The sequence below is a fragment of the Coffea eugenioides genome, unplaced genomic scaffold (assembly GCF_003713205.1).
Source record: "Coffea eugenioides isolate CCC68of unplaced genomic scaffold, Ceug_1.0 ScVebR1_1810;HRSCAF=2734, whole genome shotgun sequence".
Lineage (NCBI taxonomy): Eukaryota > Viridiplantae > Streptophyta > Magnoliopsida > Gentianales > Rubiaceae > Coffea > Coffea eugenioides.
In genome coordinates this window covers 4,743-15,971 of record NW_020862239.1, presented here as the reverse complement: position 1 = coordinate 15,971, position 11,229 = coordinate 4,743, and the positions used below count along the sequence as shown (strand labels likewise).

At 40.8% G+C, this 11,229-nt stretch overlaps 1 protein-coding gene across 1 annotated transcript; it reads right to left on the bottom strand.

Moving 5' to 3' along the window:
- Window positions 1-9,028: 9,028 nt before the first annotated feature.
- Window positions 9,029-10,855, bottom strand: LOC113755885. Its single transcript, XM_027299749.1, has one exon. The coding sequence runs from the start codon at window positions 10,853-10,855 to the stop codon at window positions 9,029-9,031; it is 1,827 nt and encodes a 608-aa protein (XP_027155550.1).
- Window positions 10,856-11,229: the final 374 nt, after the last annotated feature.

Sequence of the window (11,229 nt, the reverse complement as noted above, 5' to 3'; positions counted from 1 at the left end):
ACCTAAAATGAAAGGGAAAGGATTGGAGGGGCATGCCAAATGCTAGAAAACTAAGAAAAATGCATGAAATGTAGTGAGACATGCAAGTATGTATTAGCGAGGGAGATCCCTAAGGGTCTAGCATTGGACTAGCCCATATCTATGAATTCCTACTAGCGTTGGACTAGTGGAAAACGGGACAATGAGCCACAACTAGCGTTGGACTAGTGTGGTGACGTGCATTCATCCATCATATTCATCTATGACTATAGAAAGCAAGTAGACATGCCAATCACCTATAAACACATAGCACATAACACTTAACATGCTCGACTAAATGCAAGAGCCTAATAAAGCAAATTAACACGTAGCAACAAAAGCAAGCAATCAATCTAATGAACCTATTGCATTTTGCTAACTAAAACAAAAGGGGAAGGGGAAAATGGACAAAACGCTCTCCAAGCCCTATCTATTACAAGCCAAGAGGTGTACACATACCCCATAAATAAATAAAAGAATGACTTAATAAAAGCAAGAGTAAATGAAATAAATGAAATGAATTAAGGAAAATCAAGGAAAGCAAAGTAGACATGCAATTCTCACTTAGCACGTTGGATCACATAAGGTCAAATAAGGTCAAAATAAGGGATAGAGTGTACCTCCCTTGAATCGATGCCCTAACGAAGTGAAATTACTAATTTACCCTCCAAAATAATAAAAGGGTTAAGGTACCACTTTAATTAACAATTAACGAAATGGAGATTAGACACGAAAAATAACGATTAAACAAAGGATAAGTATTTACATAAACTGGCTCATCTATATTTAAGAATTAAAGTGAATTAAAATAAAAGGGCTTTGAAGGTCTAACATACAAAAATCTGTCACAAACAAATGCAACAATTTCACAAGGAAAAGAACAAGAGACCGTTTCCTATGTTAAACGACGAAACTTCCAAGACTCCACTAAAAATGCAAATTAGGACTATAAAAATATCAAAAAAAATATCAAATCTTCACAATCTTATCCCAAGATTCATAGACATTCAATGCAAAAGCAAATTGAAGCGTATCAATCAAAAACCAGATTTTTATGGGACCCAATTGATTAGTTTTCCCAATTTTCTGGGCCATAATAGCACTAAATGCAACTCAAGGGGTTGGAGTGTAATATCAAAAAAAATCTCATGCATGCACGAAGAAGGTTTCTGCAATTGAGACTCTCAGTAATGTAGTTTCTGCGCTTGCTACTCATTTGGCCGAATCCACATTCATACAAACAACTCCAAACACAAAACGCAAAGACTTGAAACAAAGGCAGGGGAGAAATCAAACAGGCTTTTGAACTCAAAAAACAACAAAAGTGATCTGGACAACATGCTAACTTTGAAAAACAAGAGTTTCTGCAACTAAAAAAGAACGAAGCTTGCGGCCCTTTGCTCCCAAGCTCACCGCAATTTTCCAGGTTTCAAATATGCAGGAAGACAGCCGTGACCCAATGAACTCAAATGGAAAACGCGAGCTTACCAACTAATTCCACAGGATTCGACCCAACACAAATCAAGCAAGCTGCAACTAAACAAGCAAACTGCAACACAAAAAGAAAACGCAGCAAGGTTTCTCTGCAACTAAACAAGCAAGCTGCTGCGATTTTGTTTCACTTGGCCGAGACATATCTATGCAAAGCAACCCAAGAAAATTCCAACGAATTTGGTAATTCACAAGCCCAACTGGATATGAAAATGAAATGCAGCAAAGATGAAGGGACTTGCGGTGGTCATACACACAGTATGTCAATGAAATGCAAGAACAAAGAATAAACTTGGTCTGTGAAGTGCACGGCAACGTAAGGAAATAGCAGAAACGAATCATCTCTCTCGACCTTTGGCTATCTCCTGGACTCACCTATGGTAGCAAACATTACCGAGGAGCCCAAACTACTCCCCCTAACAATCCCAGGTCACAACCCCAGCAAAACAGAGAAAGAAAAGGATCTATCAATTCTGCCGTAGCAAACAAGATGTTTGCTCCTGTGGCAGCAGGAAAGTTTTATGCGCAGATCCCTTGTAGGTGACCTGGTGGGCTTGACCACAATAAAAGATCTAGGAGTAGGGGCATAACATCATACCCATCCAAAGCCAGCAACCATAAAACGCAACCAAAAATAAAAGCACTAGAAAAGTTGCAAGTTTTCCCATAGGAATCACCGGATCTTCAAATAAGAATGAAAGCTTTGCTAAACTCAAAGACAAAGATGAGTTACCTTTCCCAGCAAGGGCTTTGGACACAAAACAGCGCCAAGGGAATCCTGAAAATGGTGAAAATCTTTGGTCCGCAACTTGATGATCTTCCTCAACGCACGGTCGAAGCTTTCTTTTTGGTTCAGGTCTCCTTCCTCCTCTACAGCTTTCTCTCGGTTTTTCTTCTTAGTTTCCTCACCAGCCGTCGCCAACCCTCAGCTCTCTCTCTTGCTCTAGATTTTTCCGCCGTCACTCTGCTCTCCTTTTTTTTCTTCTCAGTCGTCATCCCCTTTCTTTTATATAGCCTCCGAAAGCTAAAAACCCTCTCAGCAATGGTTGGATGAAGCCGACTGCATTTTTGAGAAACCATCTGATGGTTCTTGATACTCCACCATTGAGATTTCTAGACTAAGCCAGGTGGACTGTACTGTGATCATCTGATGAGGCTAACCCAAGCCAACACAGCCGAGAAATGCAGCTGTAAATTTCTTCTGCTGCGGCTGAAACACAACATCCCCTTCTTTTTTTTTTTCTAATAATAATTTAACAAAATATAAATAACTAATTAAGAAAAATAACTAATTAAGAAAGATTGAATAAAATGAGCGGAACTAGGCATAAAAAGATAAAAATGAAATGCTAATTTTTCTTTCCTTTTTTTTTCTCTTTTTTTTTTCTTAAATAGCCCAAAACCCGCTATCGGGTTTCCCCATTTTTAAAAAAAATAAATAATACAAAAATAATATTTTAAATAAAAATCAGATAATAAGAAGAAAACTCGGAATAAAAGATAGAAAATAAAATGTCTAACAACAAATTATGTTTGATTAATGATTTTCTTTTTCGTTTTTTCCTTTTTTTCCTTCTATTTTATTTTTCATATTTTCCCCAAAAATAAAACATTGAATTTAAATCAAAACAACTAAAGCATAATTTTTGAATGCTTTTCGTTTTTCCGAGAAATTCTATGCTAAAACTTAAAAATGAAATAATAAAATAAAACACTAAAAACTAAAAAAGTGAATAAACCTAGCACGACAAATAAAAACTAAAAAAATAAATAGTAAATAAAATTTCATTGAAATTTTGGTGTCTACAGTTTGCCCCTCTTTGTCTGAGTTTTGGAAAAACTTGAGACAAAGAAGTAGACACCAAATACCTACCTGTGTTATTTGACCACAAAATGGTTCCGACGGACAGGAATTTAAAACGGGAATGACCCGAACAGGAATTTTAAAACGGGATTGACCCGAACGGGAATTTTAAAACGGGACTGACCCAAGCAGGAATTTAAAACGGGATTGACCCGAACGAGAAATTTAAAACGGGACTGACCCGAGCAGGAATTTAAAACGGGATTGACCCGAACAAGAAATTTAAAACGGGATTGACCCGAACGAGAAATTTAAAACGGGACTAACCCGATACATTCGAAAATTTTAATAAACGGGACTGACCCGAACAGGAAATTTAAAACGGGACTGACCCGAACAGGAATTTTAAAACGGGACTGGCCCGAACAGGAATTTTAAACGGGACTGGCCCGAACAGGAATTTTAAACGGGACTGGCCCGAACAGGAAATTTAAAACGGGATTGACCCGAACAGGAATTTAAAACGGGAGTGACCCGAACAGGAAATTTAAAACGGGATTAACCCGAACAGGAATTTAAAACGGGACTGACCCGAACATGAATTTAAAACGGGAGGTTTAAGCGATGAATCGAGTTTTTACCTGGGAGTGGTTCAAACTTTTGTACCAAGAGGGAGATTTGATCTCTGGGGCTGAAGCGATAGCTAATGTTGTTTCTTACGATCAAACTTTGCCAATAACATTATCACTTCGTCTTTGCTTACTGGGGAGCTTTTCCTAACATCGATTTTGGAGCGAAAAGGAGAGTGGTTGTTTTTGTTTGTGAATGCAACGTTCCTGCAAGAAAAGAAGAAATAATGGACTTGCCACCACCATTTGATCCGGTTTGCCTTGAGAATCGTGTAAACATGAGTCCTGTGATGCTTTTGCTTCTGTTCTGCGGCGTCTGGCTTAGTTGAACTTGTAATTTTGCAACCTTTCAATTTTCTGAGACTGATAAAATACGTATTTACCACGTCACCAAATCGATGTAGCAGCTTTGTTGCGCTTTTACCCACTTTCATAGATGATTGAATCCCTTATCCTTGCACAAACCCTAGGGTTTATCATCCATTTGAATCCAATGGCGAAAGAATGATGCATGAAAATTTGTCATATAAAAAAAATCAATGATATATGCAAGATGATTTCCTATGTCAGGCAAAGATGAGCATGCAAAAGAATGCAGACAACCACAAACAGTCGAACGCAAATAATCGAGAGAAACCAAGAGGTTTATAAAGATACATTTTGCAAAAGAATATTCGTAAAGAAAAATACAAATTTGGCCAACGAATATCATATTCAAGACTTTGGATGTATTTGCTTCGGAATTCGATACTGGCAGAAGTATCACAAACGTGAGGAAAAGTCTAAATGAACCAGGTCACCAGCTGTTCCTTCTCGTGCTCGTCTGTTGAGAAAACCTGCCTTGGCGCCCTTTCGGGTTTTCACCAAGGTTGCCCCCACCCTTTTTGTTTGTTTTTTTTTTCCTTTTCTTTCTTCTTTTTTTTATTTCTTTTTTTCTCTTTTTTTCTCTTTTCTTTTCTTTTTTTCTTTTTTCCGAGGCGCCCTTTCGGGTTTTCACCTAAAGAACAATGAAATATCTCGACCATGATCGAGTCAGAAATATGAGTTAAAGATTTCTGGCATCAGTAAAATGCACTTCCCTTGTAAGATTAGGCGAAGGCATTACGGACATCACTTGCCAGTTGATTAACAAATTTTCTAATAGAAATACAACAAATGATGAAAGCCAGGACTTTGGGCTTTGTAATGAGGTCAGGTGGGGTGTTTTTCAAGAAAAGTTGAGGCCTGAAAGCAAATTTTGAGGCGAGGTGTGAAATAACTTGAGATTGCACTATTTTGAAATCGTTTCCGATTTTGAACGAAATCGAGGAAAATTTGCCCCAGTTTGATCGGATTTTCTCTCTTTGCATTTTCTTCATTGCATTTTCCTCACTTTTGCATTTTTCTTTAAAAACTAAATTTGCCCCAGTGTGGGGTTCTCTTTTCTTTTTGATCATCTCTCTTTCAAAATAAATTTGCCCCAGTGTGGGGTTTGCAATTCTCAGGGGTTATCAAGCGAAAGTTTGTCAATTCTGATGGCTCAAAGGGGACAAGTAGAGATAAAATGTTTTAAGTGTAAAAGAAGATGGCCTGACTTGCATTTCGCCGTTTGCATGAATTTCTAAAGAAAATTTGCATGATCAAATGAAAAACTTCTTGCACATGTCTGAGTTGATGGGTTGAGGGAATGTTCGTCCATCCATTTCTGCCAAAATAAGTGCTCCGCCAGGTAATGCCTTTTGGACAATGAACGGCCTTTGCCAATTTGGAGCAAATTTGCCTTTAGCCTCATCTTGCATTGGCAAAATTCGCTTTAGTACTTTGTCACCTTCTTCGAATGCACGCCGATGGACCTTTTTTGTTGTAAGCCCGGGCCACACGTTTCTGGTAGCATTGACCATGACAGATAGCATTGAACCGCTTTTCATCGATCAAAGTCAATTGCTCATGGCGCTGCTTTATCCAATCAGCCTCCTCTAATTTAGCTTCCATGAGGATTTGTAGCGAAGGAATTTCAACTTCAGCTGGTAATACAGCTTCCATTCCATACATGAGTGAATATGGCGTTGCCCCAGTCGATGTCCGGATAGAAGTCCGATACGCCATTAATGCATAAGGCAACTTTTCATGCCAATCGCGATGCCTTTCAGTCATTTTGCGGATAATCTTCTTCAAATTCTTGTTTGCGGCTTCTACAGCTCCATTCATCTGAGGCCTATAAATGGCAGAGTTGCGGTGTTTGATCTTGAACTGCTCACATAGTCCATCTACCATGTCATTGTTCAGATTCTTGGCATTGTCTGTAATAAGCGTTTCGGGTACCCCAAAGCGACAGATGATGTGATCTCTCAAGAAATTGGCAACTACCTTCTTCGTTACATGTTTGAATGACTCCGCTTCAACCCATTTGGTAAAGTACTCAATTGCCACCAATATAAATCGATGTCCATTCGAGGCGGGCGGATCAATTGTACCAATCACGTCCATACCCCACATTGAACAGGGCCATGGGGCGATATACTATGCAATTCAATGGGCGGAGCGTGTATAACGTCACCGTGCATTTGACATTTTATACATCTCCGGACAAAATCTATACAGTCACGCTCCATAGTAAACCAGAAGTATCCGGTTCTCATGATTTTCTTTGCTAGCAAATGGCCATTCATGTGAGGTCCACAAACGCCACTATGCACTTCTTTCATCATATATTGAGCTTCGTCTTCATCAATGCACCTTAACAGGTTCAAATCTGAGGTTCGTTTATACAAAACTTCTCCACTTAAGAAAAAATTTGAAGCCATTCTACGCAGAAAACTCTTGTCCTTTGTACTAGCATACAGAGGGTAAGACCCAGTTTTGAGAAACTCCTTAATATCATTATACCAAGGAATATTGTCAGAGGACTTGTCTACAACCCAACAGTGGGCAGGCTTGTCTTGAAGTTGAATCTGAATTGGTTCGATCCTCAATTCATCTGGATACTGGATCATAGAGGCTAAGGTGGCCAAAGCATCAGCAAATGCGTTTCGGGCTCGCGGGAGATGTCTGAACTCCAAATTTTGAAATTGCTTTGCCAGAGTGAGCAAACTACTATGGTAGGGCAAAATTTTTGAATCCTTGGTTATCCACTGCTTCAAGGTTTGGTGCACGAGCAAATCTGAATCACTGAAAGCTATCAACTCTTTGATTTCCATTTCTAAAGCAATTTTGAGACAAAAAATGCAGGCTTCATATTCAGCCATGTTGTTTGTACAAGCAAATTGCAATTTGGAAGCGGCAGGGTAGTGCTTCCCTTCGGGTGAAACCAAAACAGCTCCAATTCCAGCTCCGAGAGAATTCGAAGCTCCATCGAAGAAAAGCCTCCATTCAGGGCTTTGCTCACTTATATCGTCCGTGGCGCCTACAAATAAGACTTTCTCATCAGGGAAATAAGTATGAAGTGGTTGATAATCATCATCCCTTGGATTTTCTGCCAAATGATCAGCTATAGCTTGCCCCTTGACGGCCTTCTGTGAAGTGAAAACAATATCGAACTCTGAGAGAATTATCTGCCATTTAGCCAGACGTCCAGTTAGCATCGGCTTCTCCAAGAGATACTTCAAAGGATCAGATCGGGAAATAAGATAAGTGGTATGGCTCAACAGGTAGTGTCTCAGCTTTTGAGCAGCCCAGGCCAATGTACAGCAGCTTTTCTCAATGAATGAATAATTAGCCTCATACTGCGTGAACTTCTTGCTTAGATAGTAAATGGCTTGCTCCTTCCTTCCAGAGTCATCATGCTGCCCGAGGACACAACCAACTGCTTCTTCAAGCACAGATAGGTACATGATTAATGGTCGACCTGGCTTGGGTGGCACCAAGACTGGCGGATGTAACAAATAGTCCTTGATTTTATCAAAAGCTTGTTGGCATTCTTCACTCCAGTACAAAGGCACATTCTTTCTCAACAATTTGAACAACGGCTCGCATGTGGCAGTCAACTGGGCAATGAATCTCCCAATAAAATTGATCTTTCCTAAGAAACTTTTCACGTCTTTCTGAGTTTTCGGCACTGGCATATCTCGAATTGCCTTAATTTTTGCTGGATCTATCTCTATGCCTCTCTTACTAATAATGAAGCCCAACAATTTACCAGCTGGTGCCCCAAAGGCGCATTTCGCAGGATTTAGCTTCAAATTGTACTTTCGCAACCTTTCGAACAGCTTCTTCAAATCAACCAAATGGTTCTCTGCTCTTTTAGACTTGATTATGATGTCATCCACGTAGACCTCCATCTCCCGGTGGATCATATCATGAAACAGGGTGGTCATGGTCCTTTGATACGTAGCTCCGGCATTCTTTAGACCAAATGGCATCACTCGGTAGCAAAACGTGCCCCAAGGGGTGATAAAAGCAGTCTTCTCCCTATCCTCTTCTGCCATCAAAATCTGGTGGTATCCAGCGAAACAATCACAAAAAGATTCAATCTCATGCCCAGCGGTATTGTCCAGGAGAATGTGAATATTTGGCAGAGGAAAATCATCTTTAGGACTGGCCTTATTGAGGTCTCTGTAATCAACACAAACTCGTACCTCTCCATTCTTTTTTGGAACAGGGACTGGATTCGAAAGCCAAATAGGGTAATGGGAAACAATGATAATGTTGGTTTTGAGTTGTTTTTCGATTTGCTCTTTTATTTTGAGGCTCATATCTGGTTTGAATTTTCGGGATTTTTGTTTTACGGGTGGAAAAGTAGGGTCTGTGGGCAACTTATGCACTACCACATCAGTTGAAATACCAGTCATATCATCATAGGACCATGCAAATACATCCTGGAACACAGTCAAGAATTCAAGCATCTCCTTTTTCTGCCTCTCATTCAAATGAATACTAATTTGCACCTCCTTAACTTCATCTTTAGTGCCAATGTTAACCTTTTCTGTTTCTTCCAGGTTCGGTTTTGGTTTCTCCTCATATTGTTCAAAATCCTTTGCAAAAGAATCGAATACCTCCTCATTATCACTCTCGCTTTGGAGCTCGGATTCCCAGACCTCCAAGTCGTGAGTGATATAGAGATTGCCATTATTGAATTCCAGAATAGTGATATCCAAAGGGTCAAATGGTTTTATTTTTGGCCATCTGAAAACTCCTTCCGAATGGGCAGAAACTCGGCTGTCCAATTGGAAATGGATCCTTCAGGGACGTCGGGAAACTCGGCCTCAGCTGGGAAACTGTCTTCAAATGTCGCCCCAACGAACAATTGGGCCAAACTAGTTTCGATTCCGTCAACTGGGTTAATCTCTGATGTGATCACCTCGGTCGGTCGTGGAAAAGTATAATGCAGTGGTGGAATATCAAGGGCCCTTGGCCTGCCTTCTTTCTCTGCTCTCTTGCATTCCTTCATTTCTTTGATGTCTCTAGCGGTTGGTCGGAAACCCAAACCGAATGAATCCTTTTTCTCCACAATTTTCACTGGCTTCAGAATTCCTTGCAGATCACGTCCCAGCCCTTTATCAAACTCATATCCTCCGCGGATCATTTCCTTAGCCATCATGACACTGGCCTTTGACAAAGCTCGTTCCTCTTTTGTTATCCAACTTACGGAGACGATATCAGCTGTGCTATGAGGGGTTACTATGGCGCTTCGGCTACCATCTTCTTTGGACCCAGAATCAGCAATCACGAGGCAATCCTCCTCGGCAAAGATAGTTATCAATTTGTCATTTACTATGAATTTCAACAATTGATGCAATGAAGAAGGCACAGCTCCGGACTTATGAATCCACGGCCTTCCAACCAAAACATTATAAACACTAGGAAAATGCATGACTTGGCAAGCTATCTGAAACTGTGCGGGCCCCATCTCGATGACTAAATCCACTTCTCCTATAGGTTCCCTTCGTGCTCCATCAAAACCTCTAACTATGGTCCCTGAGGGCCTCAGCTTGATATCTTGCAACCCTAGCTTTTCCAAGGTACTCCAAGGGCAGATATTAAGCGCAGATCCATTGTCAATCAACACCTTTGGCAAAATTTTCCCGTTGCAACTCACAGCTATGTACAGAGCCTTGTTATGTCCAATGCCTTTTGCCGGTAATTCATCATCAGAGAAAGTAATTTGTTTTGTAAATAACACACTCCCAACCACATGTGAGAAATTAGCAACCGAAATGTCCTTAGGGATTTGAGCTTTGGTCAGCATTTCGAGCAACGCATCCCTATGCATATCCGAAGAAAAGAGCAGATCCAACATGGATATTTGGGCGGGCGACTTGCTTAGCTTCTCGACTACAATATATTCACTTCTTTGGAGCCTTTTAAGAAAATCCAAGGCTTCCTTCTCAGTAACTGTTGGTTTAGCAGGCAGCTCGGGGTTATTTACTTGAATCGGAACGGTAGCTCCAAACGGACTTGCAATCCTCCCAGATCTGGTGACCACTGACACCTCTTCTTTGGCAATTGACTTTTCTCCAATTTGTATGACAGGTTCATCGTAGTTCCACGGCACTCGCTGCAAACTCAAAACAGGCTCCTGCTCTGGGAATTCGATGACCACTGGCTCCAAAGCCTTGCTCTCAGCTAGAGTGAGATCCAAAATAAAAGGTCTTTTATCCTCCTCAAATGGCACCTCCATTATAAATGGTTGGTCTGTGACCCCAAACACCTCAGCTTCCCTTGCCAATTTCTGGACTTGCTCCTCATACTCTGCGTCGTCCAGAATGACCCCAATGGTATTAGCGTGTTCAGGCAAGGGGTTCCTATTTATATTCGTCCCTTGTGCCTCCTTTTTCCTAATTACAATCTCTCTGGCTTCAATCATATCTTGAATTCTATGCTTAAGAGCCTTGCAATCAACAGTCGAATGTCCGGGTGCCCCTGAATGATAAGCACAGACAGCTTGTGGGTTATACCAAGCGGGCATGCCATATGGATAGGTAGGAGGGGGTACCATACCAATTTTCCCGGCGGCCTTCAATTGGTCTAGAGGCCTGCCTGAATTGGTAAATGTATGGTTAGGGGGTCGGTTGTAAGGTTCAGGAGGTTGAGGATGGCTGTAAACAGGTCTATTTGGGGGAGGAAATCATGGGTTATATGGAGGGCGAGGTCGGTTTTGGGGTGGATTTGGTTGAGAGATTTGAAAAGGGGCTAAAGGTGGGTTAGGATAACTTGGGCGAGGTCGAGGGTGATGGATATTGGTAGTATATACATGGTGCGGGTTTGAATAATAAGGGTAATGTGGTTGGTAGGTTGGATTGTGTTGGTATCGGGGTTTGGGTGAAGGGTTCTGGTCCCAGATAAAAGTTGCATCCCCCTCTTTCTTTTTAA

Bases quoted from the DNA above. Each gene is read 5' to 3' on its own strand.
- LOC113755885 (XM_027299749.1), bottom strand. From the start codon at position 10,855: ATGGTACCCCCTCCTACCTATCCATATGGCATGCCCGCTTGGTATAAC.